The sequence below is a fragment of the Crocodylus siamensis genome, chromosome 2 (genome assembly GCF_052110815.1).
Source record: "Crocodylus siamensis isolate JL-2025a chromosome 2, ASM5211081v1, whole genome shotgun sequence".
Classification (NCBI taxonomy): domain Eukaryota; kingdom Metazoa; phylum Chordata; order Crocodylia; family Crocodylidae; genus Crocodylus; species Crocodylus siamensis.
In genome coordinates, this window is record NC_143396.1 from 264,758,803 (window position 1) to 264,778,509 (window position 19,707).

Genomic DNA, 19,707 nt, shown 5'->3' on the forward strand with positions numbered 1-19,707 from the left:
TTTTAATACAAATCTACAGTGAAATAGAGTATCCTTTTTCCGTGATAATAAATAATCCCTTCCTTCTAAAATCTAGATAGAAGCCAACCATCTTTCTCATATGCTCTTATGCATATTTATAAAAACAAAAGTGATTCCATACTGAAGATAAAGAAACTTCTTTAAGGTCAGAAAACTTTTTAAAGGGTATATAGCCTTGGAACATAATGTGCAAAACTAAAGTATAGCCTACGCCATTTGGGAAGAAAAACCAAGATAAATTACTATAGGAATGTGACAGTAAGTTAGCTCTGCTCTGAGCAGAATAAACAATCAGTACATAAATATCTTGAACTCATATTGACAAAATAAACATGCTTCAGTGGATGCATAAGCTTACAAGGGCTATGTACTGTAAGAGGTCCTGCTGCATCATATTCCCCTAAACATATTTTTAGAGGTTTATAGTGGCAGACTTCTGAGGCACAGTGGCAGAGCAGTACAGGCATCTTGCTTTGGCTCCAGAGGCATGAACTGAAGCCTCAGTAGGCTCATTCTGAAGGCTGTGACCACTGGACTCACTTGTAGATGGGTCCCTGGTCATTCGGGCAGGGGAACCAAAGGTGACCAGACATGAGACTACATCATCTCTTGTGTGCCACTTGTTATAGAATCTGGCATGCCTTAGCCTCAATGGGCCAATACACTCAGGTGGACCTTTGACTTATATTTTGCTTCAGATGGTTCCCCTTATTTTCCTGGTGCACTCAGATAGTAATAGAGTCATAGTATTGTCTGCTGGGTATGGATTTTTTCAGTAGATCTTTCCAGCTATATCCACCCATTTTGATGACTAGATTGAAAGATATGTATTCATTCAGGTAGTTCAGTTTTGTATTAATTTTTTGAAGGTAACATTCACTTTTGCTGAAAAACGAAAATATGACCAGTTTGTGCTCAGGAAAAAAATCAGCAGATTTGGTTTTTTTTAAACTTCTTACTTTCATAACAGATTCTATTTTGTGCTTTGATTTTTCAGAAACCTTTATGTATTTAGCTGTTGACAGGATTTCCTTGTAAGGACTTCTGTCAAAAGTGGTCAGCATTTAACCCAACATAGCTTTGTGTGTGTGTCACTTTATCACCATCTTGTGATACTATTAAACTCATTCAGAAAAAAATCTTAACCCTATAGGTACTGGAAACAGAATGACTAGTGAAGTATTTCTAGTTGACGTGAAAAATAATTATTCCTCAGCTAACCCATCAGTACTGAAGCATCAAGGGAAAATTCCTATTTGTAGTATTTGAATTACTACATTCTAATGATATGAGAGGCTAGGATTTCTTAGAGTGGTATCTTTTATTTGTCCTACTGTATAGTTGGGATACAGTTAGACAAGCTTTCGACTGCAAGACATTCATCATGGCTACAACGCTATCTATCTACACCATCACTTACACTATCTAAATGATCACACTGTAGTTTTACCTGGACATGGTATGCTTTATGTTTTTGTCTTCAATTGTTAAGTAGCATTGTTAGATACTGTTTACAGTCATCATATGTTAATCCATAGGTAGCTTCATTTTAGTAGTGAGTGAATTTGCATATCATATTATAAATGCAATTGTTAAGACATTTTGGAAGTCTTTAAGATGAAAGATGTTCCAGAAATGTAAGTCCTCCTAAAGTGCCACTATATTTTGCTCTTTAAATTAATATTTTTGTATCAGTACGTAGTAGGTCAAGGGAAGTGATTATTCCCTTCTATTCAGCACTGATGAGGCCACATCCGGAGTACTGTCTTCAGTTTTGGGCACCCCACTACAGAAAGGATTCACAAACCCTGCCAACTATAGACCAGTCATTCTGACTTTGGTTCTGGGAAAGATCTTTGAAAACATTGTCAAGAAGGCCATCAACCACAAGCTCGCATCTGGTGGGGTACTGAGAAGCAACCAGCATGGCTTTGTAAAGGGGAAGTCATGCCTGGTATCCTTTTATGACAAGGTAACTAATCACCTGGATATGGGACAGGAGGTTGACGTCATCTACCTAGATTTCAGCAAGGCCTTTGATACTGTTTCCCATGAAATCCTCTCAGTTAAGTTGGAGAGTACTGGCCTAGATCAACCTACAGTAAGGTTGGTTGGGAACTGGCTTAGTGGCCCATCCCAATGAGTCATAACTGATGAGATGGCCTCATCTTGGAAGGCTGTCCCCAGTGGTGTATTCCAGGGGTCAGTGCTTGGGCTCATGCTCTTTAACATTTTTATTAATGACCTGGATAAGGGAGTGAAAAGCGCATTGATTAAGCTTGTGGATGATACCAAGCTGCCGGGGAAAGTGGGCACATGAAAGGACAGGTCAAGGATTCAGGAAGACCTTGACAGGTTGGTTCTTTGGTCTGAGCAAAACCGTATGAGGGTCAACAGGGACAAATGCTGGGTCCTTCATCTGGGTAGAAAGAACCCTCACCATATCGATACAATGGGTGGTGGTCCACTGGCTGGCACTGCATCCAAAAGGGACCTAGAGGTGTCAATTGACCCCCCTGGATTTTGAAAACTTCCAAGGATGGAGCTTCCACTACCCCCCCGGGTAACCTGTTCCACTGTTTTACTACCCTCCTAGTGAGAAAATTCTTCCTAATATCTAACCTAAACTTCCCTTGCTGCAACTTGAGACCATTACTCCTTGCTCTGTCATCCGCCACCACTGAGAACAGTCTAGCTCCACCCTCTTTCAAACCCGCCTTCAGGTAGTTGAAGGCTGCTATTAAATCCCCTCCCAGTCTTCTCTTCTCTAGAAAAGAATAAATAACCCCAGTTCCCTCAGTCTTTTCTCATAAGCCATGTCCCCCAGCCCTCTCAACATTTTTGCTGCCCTCTTCTAGACTCTTTCCAATTTTCCACATTCATTTGATACATCCAGAGAGAGACGTATTGAAGAGGTGAACTGAAGACTCTGGTGATGGTGCTAGCGAGGGTTTCAACTTCCTTGACCACTGCATGCACTCCAGAGAAAGAGGTCTTCTAGGAAGGGATGGTATCCACCTCATGCTGAAGGGGAAAGCTCTTTTCTCTGCTGGGAGATGGCTCAAATGTCTGTACGCAAATGCCAGGAGCATGTGGAAAAAACAGCAGGGACTGACCCTCCTGCTTTCCAGCAGGGACTACAATATCATAGGGATAACAGAGACCTGGTGGGACTCTACCCATGATTGGACTGTAGCTATAGAGGGCTATACCCTACATAGGAAGGATTGCATAGGGAAAAAGGATGGATGTGTAGCTGTATATGTAAATGAGCAGTACACCTCCTTGGAAGCCAAATTTGGTACTAAGGAAGGGTGACTTAAGACCCTCTGGGTCAAGATATGGGGGACATGGCAAAATGTACCTATCTGTAGGAATATATTACAGAGCTCCAAATCAAGATGAGGAGCTAGATGCGCAATTTTCTAGACAACTGAAGGAGGCTGCAAGAGCATGGTTATGGTTGTCATGGGCGACTTTAACTACCCAGACATCTAGGAAGAACAGTCGGCCAGATCTGACCAGTCGCATAGGTCTCTGACCTGTATTGACAAGCTCTAACTAGCTCAGGAAGTATATGGGCTGACCAAAGGAAATGAGCTCCTAGATTTAGTTTTGGTCAAGGGGGACGACCTGGTGACTGACCTGACAATAGAGGGTAACCTGTGACCATGACACTGTCACTTTCACCGTCTATTGTAGGGCTGGAAAATTTGTCAGTAAAGTACAAATTCTTGACTTTAAAAAGAGCTGAGTTCAAAAAGCTAAGGACTTTAGTGAGTAACGCCCTATGAGTTCATGGACTGCAGGGAAAGAGTGTGGATGAAGAGGGATCATTCCTCAAGGACACAATCCTCAGTGCACAGAAGTTATCCATACCTGTACACAAAAAAGTATCACAGGGCCAGGAGGCCATCTTGGCACAATAAGGAAGTCATAGATCTTTTGAAAAAGAAAAGGGAGGCTTACCAATGATAGAAGCTAGGAACAGACCCCAAGGAGAACTACATAAAATTGGCCCACACCTGTAGGGGGCAGATTAGCATGCACATGCGGTTTATAGCACTGCAAATCTTTCTGCGACACTGCAAACTGTATGCCCGGCACATTAAAACATGCACCATGCTGCACATTTGCAGTGCAGGGGAAAAGTTTGCTACTGGGAAATCCCAGTGGCAAAAAAATAAATGTCATGAAAAAAAGCAACACACACTACAGGAGCATACCGGCAGACACAGAAGCTCAGTCCTCCAGAGACATGCTCTGTCAGCTGGCCAAAGCATCACCCCTCTTTTAGTTCTGCTCTAGGAACTCTAGCATGCCGGGAGAAGAAGGGGAAGGACAGTTTCCTTGAAGTGGGGCATTTTGCCCTGCACCAAAGTGCACATGCAGGGGCGTAAGCGGTGGCAAAAAGTAGAGACACATATTTGTGCCACTACTATTTTTGCTCCTTAAAGCACACGCTCCTGCATGTGGGGACACACCCCATGGTTTTTCTTTTTGTTTTGGGATAACAGCAACCATGTCTTTCTAGGTAGCAAGTGAGAAGAAACTCAGAATACTCGTTTGGAAAATTCAGACTTAAAATGATGAAAAAAGGACTATTAATAATTACACTGTTTTATATGTAATTATTGCATTATAGAAAAAATAAAATCATCCTAGAAGAGATTTTAAAAGGGTAAGCTTTAGGTCACCTGATTTTCAGTTAGAAGCTTCTGAGATAAATGTCCATAAGATTGATTCTTGTCTTTTTGCTCCTCTTCAGCAACTGGATTCTATTATTTTATAATCTGCTGAAGAATAAATGTCACATAAGGGTAGCAGAGCTGGGTGACACAGATTGCTTCCAAAGCTGCACTGGTAAGAACAGATGGAACCATATAAACTTTTCTTTAACATACAAAATTGTGAGGATATACTTAAAAAAACTCCCAACAACACAGCAGCTTTTAATATTTATTATATAAAAACTATGCCAGTTAGCTAGACTACAAAATTGATAATATAATAGTATATTAATATACACTTCAGTCATCTGCCTAAATTATTATTAAACCTGCACAGATCATTACTTATGATTGAATACAGAACTGCCAAATAGAAGCAGAAGTACAGGTATGTATCCAAAAATACAGGCAGATACATTTTGGCAGTTTAAGAAAGAAATCCTTGTGGGTAGTTATTACTTTATATTCTGATTTATAAAAATCATTGGATTTAAGGGAAACTCTAATTATTAAATATATTATACTTTATATGATCTATTGTTCTAAGAACAGCCAGTTCATGTCTTTTTATTTTTGCTCACTATAAAAAGCTTTGTGTGAAAGCACTGAAAGTAAATATTTTTCTTTTATCAATATAAAATGACAACTTTTTTCAAGATGCATAATGCCAGTATGTGTTGTGCCTCACAAAGGAGACACAGAAATATTTAATGTTCTTATAGAAGAATGCCATTTACTTATGTGGAGACGAAGTCTATGGGTTCTAGACTCCCACTACGGGGAAGTGCATGTTTTTAATTTTGACAGCAGAGGGCCTAGAAATTTGTGCTTGCTTCCTCATGAATGGAAACTTGGACCCATAGCTATCCTATGTCATTTGCACTGTTTAATTCATTAAATAAAAAAATCAGAGACAGAGGGGGAATTTACACTGTGAAAGGCAAAGCACTTACATTTCTCTATTCATTATTATAGTTAAATTTCTTTTCAAGAATTGGTTCTGCGGATCCTCATTATGAGATGTACTGGTAAGAAGTAACAGCAACCACAGGAAAACAGGATGAGGCAAAATCTTGAAGACTGCAAAACTGTTCCATATAATTTCTTGTGGACACTTTCATGTTTCCAGACCTGACACATTCCTTCAGAAACTATGGAAGCTGTTTTAGAACTTATGAACAGCTGTTCTTTAAATAAAACCTACCACCTTTGTAATAGGATTGAAAATACAGCCTAATCTATTTGGATAGCCTCTAAGAGGAATCAATTTTTCCTTTAACATTATCTTTGAAGTAGGGGCCTCCTGAACTTGAGGTGGTGGCCAGCTGATTTCGTGAGGAGATCCCAAGGGGTAGCTGCCATTTTTGTGGGGTGAGCATGGCATCCTCTCCATGTCTCTGATTGGCTGAGGGGCCCTAGTAGTCCCACCCCTCCGTGCAGATTTGATGGCCCTTGCTGCAATTTGAGACCATTGCTCCTTGTACCGTCACTCAGCTGATCAAATCCATCAGCTTGTTGTATGTGTGGTGGATCACAGCCAGCCAGCCTTCAAATCATGTCAGGAGCTCCATGAACTGGCATTTTTAGCCACAAACATCACTAGATCTTGAATGTTGCCTTGTCCTAAGAGATTGCAAAGCTTAAGCATGTACCATGTGCTAGGTGTGATTTCCAGTGCTTGAAAGAAGATACCTGGCTATCCACACTGGGGAACTGAGTGCACCAGATGTCACTTACTAAGGACAGAATGTATGCATTGCAGGTGACATGAACAGCACTAGGCAGCATTCCTTGGAGCACATCAGAGAAAGCACTGCACATGTACATAGTATTGTCAGACAGGAATGCTGAGATCTTGTTAAAGTCTATGCCATAGCTGACAATTACCTTCATGATGGCTTGAAACACAGTAGAAAAACTGACAGATGTGAGGTGGGCTGGCTCAGTTTGAAATACAGGCAGGTCCCTAGCTCCCCGGTACAAATAAAATGTGCTGCACATAAGTCCTGAGGGTTGGTGGCTTCATCAGTCACAATGGAGGAGTCATATTCTGTCAAGGCAGCCTTTGTGGACTATACATGCGAAGCAATCATTGCAGGGAGATACTCTTGGCGAAGCTGTTGGCACATGGAAAACTAGCAGCATCTGGCATGTTTTGGTTCAGGTAGTCCCTTAACTTTGCGTGATAGAGTATCTCCAGCAGGATGTTTGCTGCCACAAAAGCCTCCATGAGGAAAAATGTCACCTTTTGCCTTGCCAAGCTCCTTTCTATGGTCCTTTTAAACAGGGAGGACATGATCGCTTGTTTCTTGCTCTGACCTTCAGCCTCTGCAACAGCCTTCTACCTCATGTGTGCCTTGGACTCTAATTGTCGATCTATGCTAATTTTCCTTGAGACATCCAGTTACATTGCAGGAGGTACAGAAAAGTCTGCCTCCATCTGTGTGCAAGGTCCCTGCTAGATACTATCTTACACAGTCCGGGACTGAAACATATTTGGCTGTCTTAGAGGATTTCTTCTTAGTGGGCAAACTGAAACATCCTTCTTAGGCAGCAGCATGCTGTAGCAGCATCCCTGTGGGCACTTTAAAAGCTGGTGCCAAAACCGTTGCACTTCCCTGGACTGGCTCCTGGACTGAGCTTACATCACCGCTTAGCCTCTGATTTTCTCCCTCTCCTCCCACTCTCCCCCTCCATGCTTCAGGACTCCAGGGGTTCCTGCCTTTTTCTGTTCTTGCAGCTTTTTTTTCCCCTTCAGCAAGCCAGCAAGCCCGCTTAAAGTGCAGAGTCCATGTTTTTTTTGAGAAGCCTGCCCAAAATCATAGTTTCTGTGAAAATCATATGACTGTGATTTTGGTAGGTCCCTACTTACAAGCTTCAAAGAGTGCAGGGAAAGGACAAAAAACCCAAACAGACAGAGGAATTGCCATACCAAATCAAAAAAATGGTCTGTCACACCTAATACCAACTCTGACAGCCTTCTCTTGCAGATGCTTTATAGCAGTGGTTTTCAAACTTCCTACAATTATGGAACCCTTTCTTTCATAATACTTTTTCTGCTGAGGGACTCCTACCCCTATCCTAAAGACTGACACTGAGCTGGCAACCCAGCCCAGGAATGACAGCACAGCACCCCCAGGCCCACTGGACCATTAGTCCCAAACTCTCCGCGGAACTCCTGATGACCTATCACGAAACTCCAGGGTTGAAAACCACTGCTTTATAGAAAGTGGCAAGAAATCCCATAATGGTAAGTTATGGAATAATTTGTCTGTAGAAGTTTTTTTCTAATGCCCATCAGTTTGTGGTTTCCTGACACCCGAAAGCATAATTTGCATTCCCTAAGCTTTAAAAATGTATTTAATGTAATTTTGGATACTCTTACTGTTCACATACATTTTTAATTCTGTCTTGAATCTTACTGGACTTTCAGATTTACTGTTATCTCCAGACAATGAATTTCACAAGTTATGTTTTATGTAAGAGGAGCAATCCTAGTTCTACTTTTCAATTATACTGCATGGCCTCTTTGTTCTTATGTTATGAAAAAGGGAAATACATACTCTTTTTTCTCCCTCTCAATCATATCATTTATTCATCTCCTTTCCAAATTAAATGAATCTTTACAATTTCTTCTACCATGGAAGTCTGTCTTCATCTCTAATCACTTTTGTTCATCACTGGAATTTTTTGACTTCTGGATCTGGCTCTTTTGAGATAGAGTGACTACAGAACACCCCAAAGGGAGGCAATATTATTGGTTTATAGAGGCAATATAAAGATTTCAAAACTGATTTTTCCCTTTTTTACCTGTACATCTCTTCTTCTAATTTACACATAAATTGCATTTTTGGAATTATATTCTTTTTTAGAATTATGTTTTCCTCAATGACAGGAAATACTTTAGCTATGACCATATACAACTTTTTACTTCAGGCTACCGGACTGCAGATAAAACTATGCAATGATAAAAACAAAACAAAGACAGATGAAGGTAGGCAGTTAAGTAACATCTATTGGCGTGTTCCTGGTATAACGAACAAATTCTTTATAATAAAGTATGTAGGTGCTCTGAACACCAGCTGTTAAGATCTTTTTCTCAACAGAAATCATGTACAATTGAAAATGTACTGTATATCACTGAACAGAAATTGTGTCCTTTTACCTAAAAAAACTCAGTTACTCACTTAATAACCAATTCTGCAGTCCTTCTGGAGTCAGGATGGTAAGATGAGAAAGATGGCTAATTATATGCTGGTGTGGTCTAGAACTAGATTGCAATCTCAGGAGACCTATGCTTAATTCTTGGTCCTGCCATTAACTTCATATTTAATCCTGGGCAGGTCACTTAATTTACTCTTGGCATCAGTTTCCCATTCCCGTACTTCTCTACTTGCATAAGTTTTATGAGGGTATGAAGCACTCAGATAGTGGTTGGAGAGACACAAAAATATCTAAATAAACATTTCAATCATGTTCATCAACAAAGTAACCTACATAGGTTCTTAGAACACTCTAACAATATCCTACTGCAGCATTTCCCAAATTTTGGGTCGCAGCCCCAAATGGGGTCACAACATCAGTAGATGGGGTCATGATAAACATGCCCCCTGAGATTTCTGTGCCCACAGAGGAGTCCAGGGCTGCCGCTGGGCTGGATCAGCTCTGGGCAGGAGCTGCTGCTGCAGCCCAGCAGGTAGGACCCATTGTGGGAGGGAGTGCCTCACCACCATGGCTACTAAGGTGAGGCATGGCAGTGGCAGTGGTGCAGAGTTGTGCCCATGCTGCTGCTCAGGGAGCAGGGGCACCTCAGCTTGGCAGCCATGGTGGTGTAGTGTGGCATGGCACTCCATCCCTCCCGTGCTGGGTCCTGCCCACTGGGACATGGAGCCCTCAGGGGGAGGGTAGCAGGTGGGGAGCCCCGAGCCTGTAGTGGGCAGCCAAGGGCTCTGCTCTGGCAGTGCTGTGGGCCTTGGCCCTGGGGCATCAGGGTGGGCAGGGAGTTGCAAAGGGGAGGGAGTGAGGGGCATCAGCAGGGCTAGGGGCCTCTGAGTGGGGAGTGAGGGGTACCTGAGGTTGTGGGGGGCTTCAGGTTGGGAGTGAAGAGTCATGCAGAAGAAATGGGGTCATAAATGGGGTCACACTGAGGACAAGTTTAGGAAGCACTGTCCTACTGTCTCCAAGAAATGAGTAAAATCTTAATTGGCCAGAGGTCCGATTTTCCTCCCTAAATCCACTTATTTATAAGAAGGGGTTAAAGTTTGCAGCTAAGGTTTGTTTCGTACTCCTCTTTGACGTCTTTACTTCTTTACTCTTCTCTTCTTTTCTGCTTTTTTTTTAACTGCAACTGCAGAAAAGCTAAGGTGAAGATGAGAGTTTCACATTTTTTTCTGATGAAACTAAGACTAAGGTCATCCCTGTCTCCTCTGGTTACGATTTCCAAAGCCTTTCCCCTTTTAATGAAGAAGCCCAGTGTCTTCAGTTTCATCAACCTTGAGGCATACAGATGTGGAGGAAAATCATCAGTAAAATCAGAAAAGCATTGTCTTCAATATTCTGGGCCAATTCCATAAAAGATCTTTAAAGTGAACATCGCAACACTGAATTTGATTTTACATATCAGTTAAATCAGTGCTAGATGTAGAATATCAAAGCGATGAGCTCTCAGAAACTGCTGCTCTTGAGAGAGTTTGCTCCACAGTGAACTAAGAAGCATTTGTAAAATATTGGAAAGCTGGTATCTACATATAACAAGTTTCAATATTTTTTTAGGTCAGGAAACCAGGATATGCTGTGGTATAGCCATGTGTAATAACAGAATATTCTTCTATCTATTGGTACATGAAAAAAGTTGTGTGCTTTGTTTTGTTGCCACCAGCTATTTTGGGTAAATATGTTTCACCCAGCAACAGATAGGAGTCCAAGGGAACCCCTAGGTTGTCTAGCAGATAGTCTGAAAGAAGACCTCTTTGAATGGACAGCAAAGTAATACAATGTCAGCGTCAACCAAGCCATGGACAGTAATTTAAGTTACTATATGCAGGCTGGGGTCACACCACGTATCTGTTGCAGTCCAAATCATCAGGCTGAGGGTTGAGGTGGGACTGTGGTCAAGGCAGATGACAGGTCAGAGCCAGGAAATCCAGATAGTGCAGGGGCAGGGCTGGAGTCAAGCAGGGGCAAGATAGAGGTCAAAGAAGTACATACAGTAGTGATAGTAATGGGACACATCCCATAGGAATAGGAGGAGTTTTATAGTCCCCCTGTCAGGGACCTGCGGTTCCCATATGTAATTGACCGTGCTGTTCACCAGTGCATCTGGTTCATACGGGTTTTTCAGGTGTCACCGTTGCTTGAGGAAAAGACAACTTGCTATCAAGTCAGATTCCAGAGGTCCTCAGGGGGTCCTTCCTGCCATGTCTTTGCTGTAATAAATGTATTTAGTAGGGAGGAAGATGTATGTTCTGTCCCTCTAGGTCCCCCTCCTTAAATACTCTTGTCAGTATTCCTGTTTTGGGGCTCCACCTCCCCTACATCCCATCTAACGCCAATCAATGATGTTGGATCCCAGTCTTCTGGGTTTGGTCATGGTATTGGTACATGTGTCTTGGCCTTCTGAATCAGTATAAACATATATGGATGTCAGTTCACTTCACTCTGCTTAGGCCACAGTGGGACTGGCCTAGCCTCTTCCTATCCCCGGGTTACCTTGTCTCCCAGAGCTGGTTCCACTTTCTTTGGCCTGTAGTCACCATGGTGTAGACAGCTGTCTCTCCTTCTCTCCACAGGTCCCTGGTGGGTCCAATCCAGGCGGGAGATGTTAGGAGTCCACAGCTCTGCTTCAGGTGAGTACTATAGCTCTTCTGGGCTTGAATTATCTCCAAAAGCTCCTTCCTGGGGCTGCTACCACTTTCCCTCTGTGAGGCTTGACTCTGCTCTTGGCCGCTTGTTGCCAGCTGGGGAACCTACTTCTGGTTCCCCCTGCCTTTTGTCTGGTAGGGTTTTTATTCCCTTTCCAATGGGCCAGCTGGCAAATCGGTGCTGGCATGCAGCCATAAAACATGTCCATGCTGGCAGAGGAGCTGGTCCCAGCTTCTCCCAGGTCAGCTGTTTTTTTTTGTTTCTGGCATGGTGTTCTTTCTGGCCGCAGCTCCGCACCCACTGCTCCTTCAGTTTGGCGCAGCTTCGCACTGGCTCTGCTTGACTTACCCCCAGGTAAGTTCTCTCCTGGAGTTCTATTTTTGTCACACCATAGGTTCCTGCTGTTCACTTGAATCCTCCTCAGTGTCCTCACGGGAGGAAACAGGCTTGGCTGGGGCTGGTATCTGACCAGCTCCCTGGTGGTGTTGCAGATTTGACTCTGCCTACTGGCCCAGCCACTGTGGCCACATCCAGAGGAGCACAGATGTGCATTATGTGCCACACACCACACATGCAGGCAAAATACCACACATCATGCATGCCCCATACTGCTACCTTTCAGTGGAGGCGGGGCTGACCCCAGGAGATCCCAGGGTAAAAAAAGCAAGGCAGCGCATGGGGCAGCAGCATGTGCCAACCAAAACTAGAGCCTGGCCAGCTGAAGCCATGTTCTGGCTAGGGGCCAGGCTCCCAGCTGTAGGAGTGCTGAGGCTGCAGTTCTCTAAGGCCCCCACAACCCCAGGTAAGGCTTCTGGGGCCAGCAAAGTTGCTGGACACAGCCTCCCCTACCCCACCCAGGGTAAACTGTCATGCACCAGAGCGAAGGGACTTCTCACCTAGGTTTCAAATTAAGTTTTAAAAGAGTTCTTATCTTGTTTTACCTGCAGATGGGCTGTTTAGCAGGAACGGTAGACTGTAGTTCAAGGTCAAAGAGGAAAGGGCGATAGTACACATGATAAAAATTGCCTTTTTGTGATTTAACTACGTTACAGCTTACATGTATGGGGTATTTTGGTGATTTAAATGTCTTCTTTGCAATTCAAAGTAAAACACATCCCATGTATTTTACTTTGGATTGCCACGAATTAAACTGATGCATCCATGGATCTGTCACATGAAAACAGAAATTCACTCGATGTGTAATGAGCCCTTTGTCTACCAGATGCCACTGTAATTTTTGTGTAGTGAGCCCCTTTGTCCGCCAGATGTCACTTCAAATTGCAGATAGGAGAGAAAGTGAATACCTACGATTTTTAGGTACTTAGGTATACAGTATAGTCACAATTTATGCGTATTTAACTTACGTGAATTCAGCTTTACGCGCTTGGCTGCTGGGGCTGGCCGCTGGGTGCCGGCTGGGAAATGGCACATAGTACAGTGCTGCGTGGTGCTGCCTGCACACGCCTGCATGCACCAGCATGGCTGGGGGGCTGGGTGGCTCACGCTCAGTTGGCTTCCTTGTCCAGGCCCGGCAGCAGCTGCTCGGTGCCGAGCCCAGCAATTTCAGCTATACGCGATTTCAACTATATGTGCTGACCTGGGAACATAACCCCTGCATAAGCTGCGATTGTACTGTAATGTTTTTTCAGAGACCTAGTGTTGCACGCCAAGTGTTGCGGCCCACCCAGCCCGACATGAATTAATTTTCTGCTCACCTGCACAGACAGCTGTGTTGTCCCCCTGCTCCTGGTGATGCCCTTGCCAGGGTGACAATGGCACTGCCACTTCATAATCTGTCCCTGGTTCCATACAGAAATGAAGAACCACTTGGGAGCCAAAATGGGGTGCCCTGGATTGCTTTCATTTGCCCTTTAGTCAGACAGAGTAAATGGTGCCTGCTCTCTCGTATCACTGAATGCAGCTCATAGCCTCCACACTTCATAATTTTTTTCCTTGTCCTGGCTGCCATGCCAGACACAACTGCACAAGCTCACCCCACAGTCAAACCCATGGGTCCTCCTGCAATGGCAGCAGGTAGCCCTTACTGACAATGTCACCATCACTAGGGTTGCTGTATTTCTAGTTCTAAAAAAGAGGTGCCCTGGCCTTGCCCATTCCATTGCCCCTCACTGCCACTGCCACAGCCCCCCAAGTCCTGCTGCTACCCCTCACTCCCAACCTGGGGAGCCCTGGCCCTGCCAGTGCCCCTCACTCCCAACCCTCAATACCCAGCCCCCTGTGCTATGCTGGCACCAACTGGGGATTTACTGGTTTTTTCAGTTTTACAAGTTTAACAATCCTCTCTAATGGTGGAAACACCTGCTGATTTGGCAATGATGAGAACAAAGCCAGGAAGCCTGGTTTGATTACCTCCTAATGGCCCACATTGAAAGGAAAGAAAGTAGAAAAGTTTTTTTACATAATTGACTGTTACTGATATATTAAGCATAATTTACATAAATTACCAAACGTCACAGCGTTTACAAGGTAACTGTGATCAACAAGCAATACTTTTCAACTTTTAAAACCTCAAGCAATAATTAACAAGTTTTATTACAACTTTACAATCAATAACCACAGGCACTGAATGTTTAAAATGATGAACAAGCAATAATCAATAATCACATTTCTGAGCTGAACTGTCCTTCTCTCTCTCATTCTTGTGAATGTCTCCTGCGGCATTGCCCAGATGACACTTGGCCACAGATACAATATGTCTGTCTTGCAATCTCCCGCAAGCACACCCTGCAGGTGCTGATGGTGCTGACAATCCTATCTGTCCGGACATCATTAACATGCTTCCTATTTGGACAGTGGTGGCAGCATAACAAACACTGCTGAAAATCAAGGAATGTGGGAAACTGAGCCTTTGTTGAGAGCTCTGTGCTCAGCAAATCAGGTGAGCGGATAAGAAGCAGTGGGAAAAATGACTCAGAAGGGCTTGGCTGCCTGTCTAAGTTGTTGGACTGCAGGCCCTGAGCGAATGCAAACAATTGCCCAGGAGACCCTCCCTGCTGTATGTTGCCCTGCACCTCCCTGAATTGCCTAACTTGCCAAGTCTTTAAAGGAGTGTCTGATGCCAAAGCAATCTCCCTTCACCACACAGCTCAGCCTAATCACAGGTGTCAGTTGAGTTAAAAGTTCCCCAGGGCTTCACATACCAGTTGAGGATGCTGTCCCTGGTCTCTCCTCTTTGGCAACTCTTCAAAGGCCAGTACTAGTGAACTGCCGTTGTCTTCTTCACTTGAGGCAGCAGGACCCATGGCTGGCAAGGTCTCAAAAGAGGAGAACGGCCTGGAGACTTCTGATCGTCTCACTGCTTGGTGTTCAAATACCTCCATTAGTGGTTGGAGATACCAATAATGCAGCATGTTATACACAGGGGTCCTAGTTGAGCTCTTTCATTCATTCATAGATTGTAAGGCTGAAAGGGCCCTTGGAAGATCATAGGGTCCAGCCCCCCGTGCCAAGCAGGAAAGATAACTGGAGGTCAGGTGACCCCAGCAAGGTGACTGTCTAGTCTTCTCTTGAAGATTTCCTCTACCTCTGGAGGGAGCCAATACCAGCCTGGACTCCCTGACTGTGAAGACGTTTTTCCTAATGTTGAGCCTGAATTTATCTTCCAGGAGTTTGTGGTCATTACTCCTGTTTTCCCCTCGGATGCCTTGGTGAACAGTTGTTCACCACACCCTTGATGTATTCCAAGAGTGTAGCAGTAAGCTGCTTCCAGGTCCCCTGTCAGTCTTCTTTTCCTCAGGCTGAAGAGTCCCAGATCCCTCAGCCTTGGTTTTACTTCAATTGAAGCATGCCAGAGTATTATTTGCCCTACTGGCTACAACACTACACTACTGGCTCATATTCATACTGTGGTCTATTATTACCCCCAGGTCCCTTTCATTCATGGTGCTAGTCAGTTTGGTGCTGCCAAGCCTATAGGTGTGATGGGAGTTGCTCGTCCCGAGGTGGAGCACTTTACAGTTCTCAACATTCAACTTCATTAATGATGTAGACAGTGCTATCAGAAATGGACTGGCCAATTTTGCCAATGACACCAAACTTTGGGGTAAAGTGTCCACACCTGAGGACAGGAGGGTGATCCAGGCTGACCTAGATAGGCTCAGAAAAGGGGCAGATGAAAACCTAATGGCGTTCAACACTGAAAAATGCAAGGAACTCCACCTTGGGGGAAAAAAAACCAAAGCATGCTTGTAAGCTCGGCAGTACTACACTTGCTAGCACCATGGCCGAAAGGGACTTGGGGGTCATGATTGACCACAAGATGAATATGAGCCACCATTGCAATGGTGTGGCTGGTAAAGCGAGCAAAACTCTGGCTTGCATGCATAGATGCTTCTCAAGCAAATCTCAGGATTTCATCCTCCCACTGTACTTGGCCTTGGTTAGGCTGCATCTGGAGTACTACACCCAGTTCCGGGCTCCATAATTTAAAAAGGATGTGTAAAAGCTTGAGTCCAGAGGAGAGCCATGCGCATGATCAGAGGGCAGGAGAACAGGCCCTGTGATGAGAGAGGCTGAGAGCCATGAGACTCTTCAGCCTGGAAAAGCACAGGCTCGGAGGGGACCTGGTGGCTGCCTATAAGTATATAAGGGATACCCCATCAGGATCTGGGGGAATGCCTGTTCACCAGAGCTCCCCAAGGTTGACAAAGTCAAACAGTCACAAACTTTTGGCTAAACAGGGAAATCACAGTCCTCTTAAGATAGAAGAAAGAGGCTTATAAACAATGGAAGCTCAGGGCGGGCCGCAAGGAGGACCATTACATGATGGCCTGCATTTGCAGGAAACAGATAAGACAGGCTAAAGCGGCAGCTGAACTTAGATTAGCAACTGGACAGGAATCAAGGACAACAAGAAATCCTTCTTTAGATACATAGGGGACAGGAGGAAAACAAATGGGAGTGTAGGGCCATTGCCCAACAACTCAGGAGAGCTGGTTACTGGCACACAGGAGAAAGCTCAATTTCTGAATGACTACTTCGCCTCAGTTTTTCACCAGACAAAGGGGAAAACCACTCCAGGTAGAGTAGAGGAGGAACACAATAGGAATAATTGCCTTCCTATTACTGCTGTAGAATTGGTGTATGACCAATTAATAAAATTAGATGTATACAAATCAGCAAGACTGGATGATTTTCATTCAAGAGTGATCAATGGGAAGCTGGGTGACAGTGACCACGAGCTGATCACCTTCACCATCCGCCGTAAAGCTGGCAAGTCAGTCAGCAACACAGAAGTCAGAAAAGCCGACTTTGACAAGCTCAAGAGGCTAGTCAGTCAGGCCCTCAGGGACCATGACCCCAGGGAGATGGGAGCTCAAGAAGAGTGGTTGCTTCTCAAGGAAGCGATCCTCAATGCACAAGCTAAATCTATCCCAACATGGAGGAAAGGCAGCAAGAAGGCACAGCAGCCCCCCTGGCTCTCCAGGGACCTAGTGGACCTCCTGTGGCTAAAAAGGAAAGCCTACAAAGGATGGAGGATGGGATTCACCTCCAAGGAGGATTACTCCGTGCTGGTCCAGTCCTGCAGGGAGCAAACCAGGAAAGCCAAGGCTGCAACTGAACTCCAACTAGCTTCAGGCATCAAGGACAACAAAAAGTCCTTTTTCAGATATGTGGGGAGCCGGAGGAAAAGCAAGGGCAACGTTGGACCCCTGCTAAATCAGATGGGGCAACTGACAACTGACGCCCAGGAAAAAGCCAACCTATTAAATAGGTACTTTGCGTCAGTCTTTCATCAGTCCCATGGGATGCCCATGCCTGCTATGGGACAGGGAAATCTGGGTGAGGGGGATCCCCTACCCTCCATAAATGCTGACCTCGTGAAGGAACACCTTGGGAAGCTGGATACCTTCAAGTCAGCCGGCCCTGACAATCTGCACCCCAGGGTACTCAAGGAGCTGGCGAGCGTCATAGCCCAGCCCCTGGCACGGATCTTTGAAAACTCCTGGCACTCTGGTGTGGTGCCCGAAGACTGGAAGAAGGCCAATGTGGTGCCAAGCTTCAAAAAAGGGAGGAGAGTGGATCTGGCTAACTACAGGCCCATTAGCCTGACTTCTATCCTGGGGAAGATCTTAGAAAAGTTTATTAACGAGGCCATCCTTGAGGGACTGGCCCAGGCTAACATTCTAAGGGATAGCCAGCATGGGTTTGTTGCGGGTAGGTCTTGTTTGACCAATCTCATTTCCTTCTATGACCAGGTGACCTATCACCTGGACAAGGGAGAAGAGGTTGATGTCATATATCTTGACTTCAAAAAAGCTTTTGATCTGGTATCCCATGATCACCTCTTGGCCAAACTGCCCAGTTGTGGCCTTGGCTCCACCATGATCCGCTGGCTGGGAAATTGGCTCCGTGGTCAGACCCAGAGGGTTGTGATTGATGGCAGTCACTCATCGTGGTGACCTGTGACCAGTGGGGTCCCTCAAGGCTCTGTCCTGGGACCCATACTGTTCAACATCTTCATTAACGATGTGGACATTGAAGTCAGGAGTGGACTGGCCAAGTTCGCCGATGACACTAAACTTTGGGGCAAAGCATCCACGCCAGAAGATAGGCAGGTGATCCAGGCTGACCTGGACAAGCTCAGCAGATGGTCAGATGAGAACCTGATGGTGTTTAACACCAAAAAATGCAAGGTTCTCCACCTTGGGAGGAAAAACCTGCAGCACCCTTATAGGCTCGGCAGTGCTACGTTGGTTAGCACTACAGAAGAAAGAGACTTGGGGGTCATCATTGACCACAAGATGAACATGAGCCTGCAATGCGATGCTGCGGCTAGTAAAGCGACCAAAACGCTGGCTTGCATCCATAGATGCTTCTCAAGCAAATCCCGGGACGTCATTCTCCCCTTGTACTCGGCCTTGGTGAGGCCGCAGCTGGAGTACAACGTCCAGTTTTGGGCTGCATGGTTCAAAAAGGATGTGGAGAAGCTTGAGAGAGTCCAGAGGAGAGCCACGCGCATGATCAGAGGTCAGGAAAACAGATCTTACGATGACAGGCTGAGAGCCATGGGACTCTTTAGCCTGGAAAAGCGCAGGCTCAGGGGTGGTCTGATGGCCACCTATAAGTTTATCAGGGGTGACCAGCAGGATCTGGGGGAATGTTTGTTCACCAGAGCGCCCCAAGGGATGACTAGGTCGAACGGTCACAAACTCCTGCAAGACCGTTTCAGGCTGGACATAAGGAAGAATTTCTTTACTGTCCGAGCCCCCAAGTTCTGGAACAGTGTGCCAGCAGAGGTGGTTCAAGCACCTACATTGAACACCTTCAAGAGTAAATTGGATGCTTATCTTGCTGGGATCCTATGACCCCAGCTGACTTCCTGCCCTTTGGGCAGGGGGCTGGACTCGATGATCTCCCGAGGTCCGTTCCAGCCCTAATGTCTATGAAATCTATGAAATCTATGAAGGAGCTGACTGAAGTCATTGCAGAACCCCTGGTGAAACTCTTCCACAACTTGTGGTACTGTGGAGAAGTCCCTGAGGCCTCGAGGGCCAGTGTTCTGCCCATCCACAAGGAGGGCAGGAGGGAGGACTTGAGTAACTATAGGCCAGTCAGCCTAACTTCCTAGGGAAAATCCTAGAAAAGTTCATCAAGGAGTCTATCTGCGATAAGCTTGCAAAAGGTAAGATTCTGAATGACAGCCAGCTTCATTGCGGGCAGGTCTTGCCTTACCAACCTCATCTCCTTCTATGACCAGGTAACTCTCCACCTGGACATGAGAGAGCAGGTTGACACTGTATACCTAGATTTCCAAAAGGCCTTTGATCTATGATGTCCTCTCAAGAAAATTTGAAGATTGTGGGCTTAACACCGAGACAGTCAGGTGGGTGAGAAACTGGCTGCAGAATAGAACCCAGAAAGTCATAGTGAATGGATCTGTGTCATCCTGGCGAGAAGTGGGCAATGGTGTCCCGCAGGGGTCGGTACTTAGTCACTACTTTTCAACATGTTTATTAATGATCTGGATGTGGGGGTGAAGAGCTCACTGGCTAAGTCGGCAAATGACACCAAGTTATGTGGAAGCACCCCACTAGTTACAGCACACCACGATGATTTACTTCCGTGTAGTACC

At 45.1% G+C, this 19,707-nt stretch overlaps 1 protein-coding gene across 9 annotated transcripts in view; it reads right to left on the reverse strand.

Annotated features, from left to right (window-relative positions):
- EFCAB11 (EF-hand calcium binding domain 11) overlaps positions 1-19,707 on the reverse strand; it is a 162,425-nt gene that overhangs the window by 49,954 nt on the left and 92,764 nt on the right. For 2 of the 9 annotated variants that reach the window (XM_090033882.1, XM_090033881.1), the window contains exon 1: positions 4,719-4,778. The exons of 4 other annotated variants lie outside the window; for them this stretch is intronic. Coding sequence is in view for 1 of the 5 variants with exons in the window: in XM_090033889.1 (XP_089890015.1) it covers positions 4,803-4,881 (79 nt within the window). In the remaining 4 variants the exon portion in view is untranslated. Of the gene's footprint in view, positions 1-4,718; positions 4,882-19,707 lie in introns of those variants that run through there. 3 more of the 9 variants (XR_016440358.1, XR_016440357.1, XM_090033889.1) reach the window with 3 other exon arrangements.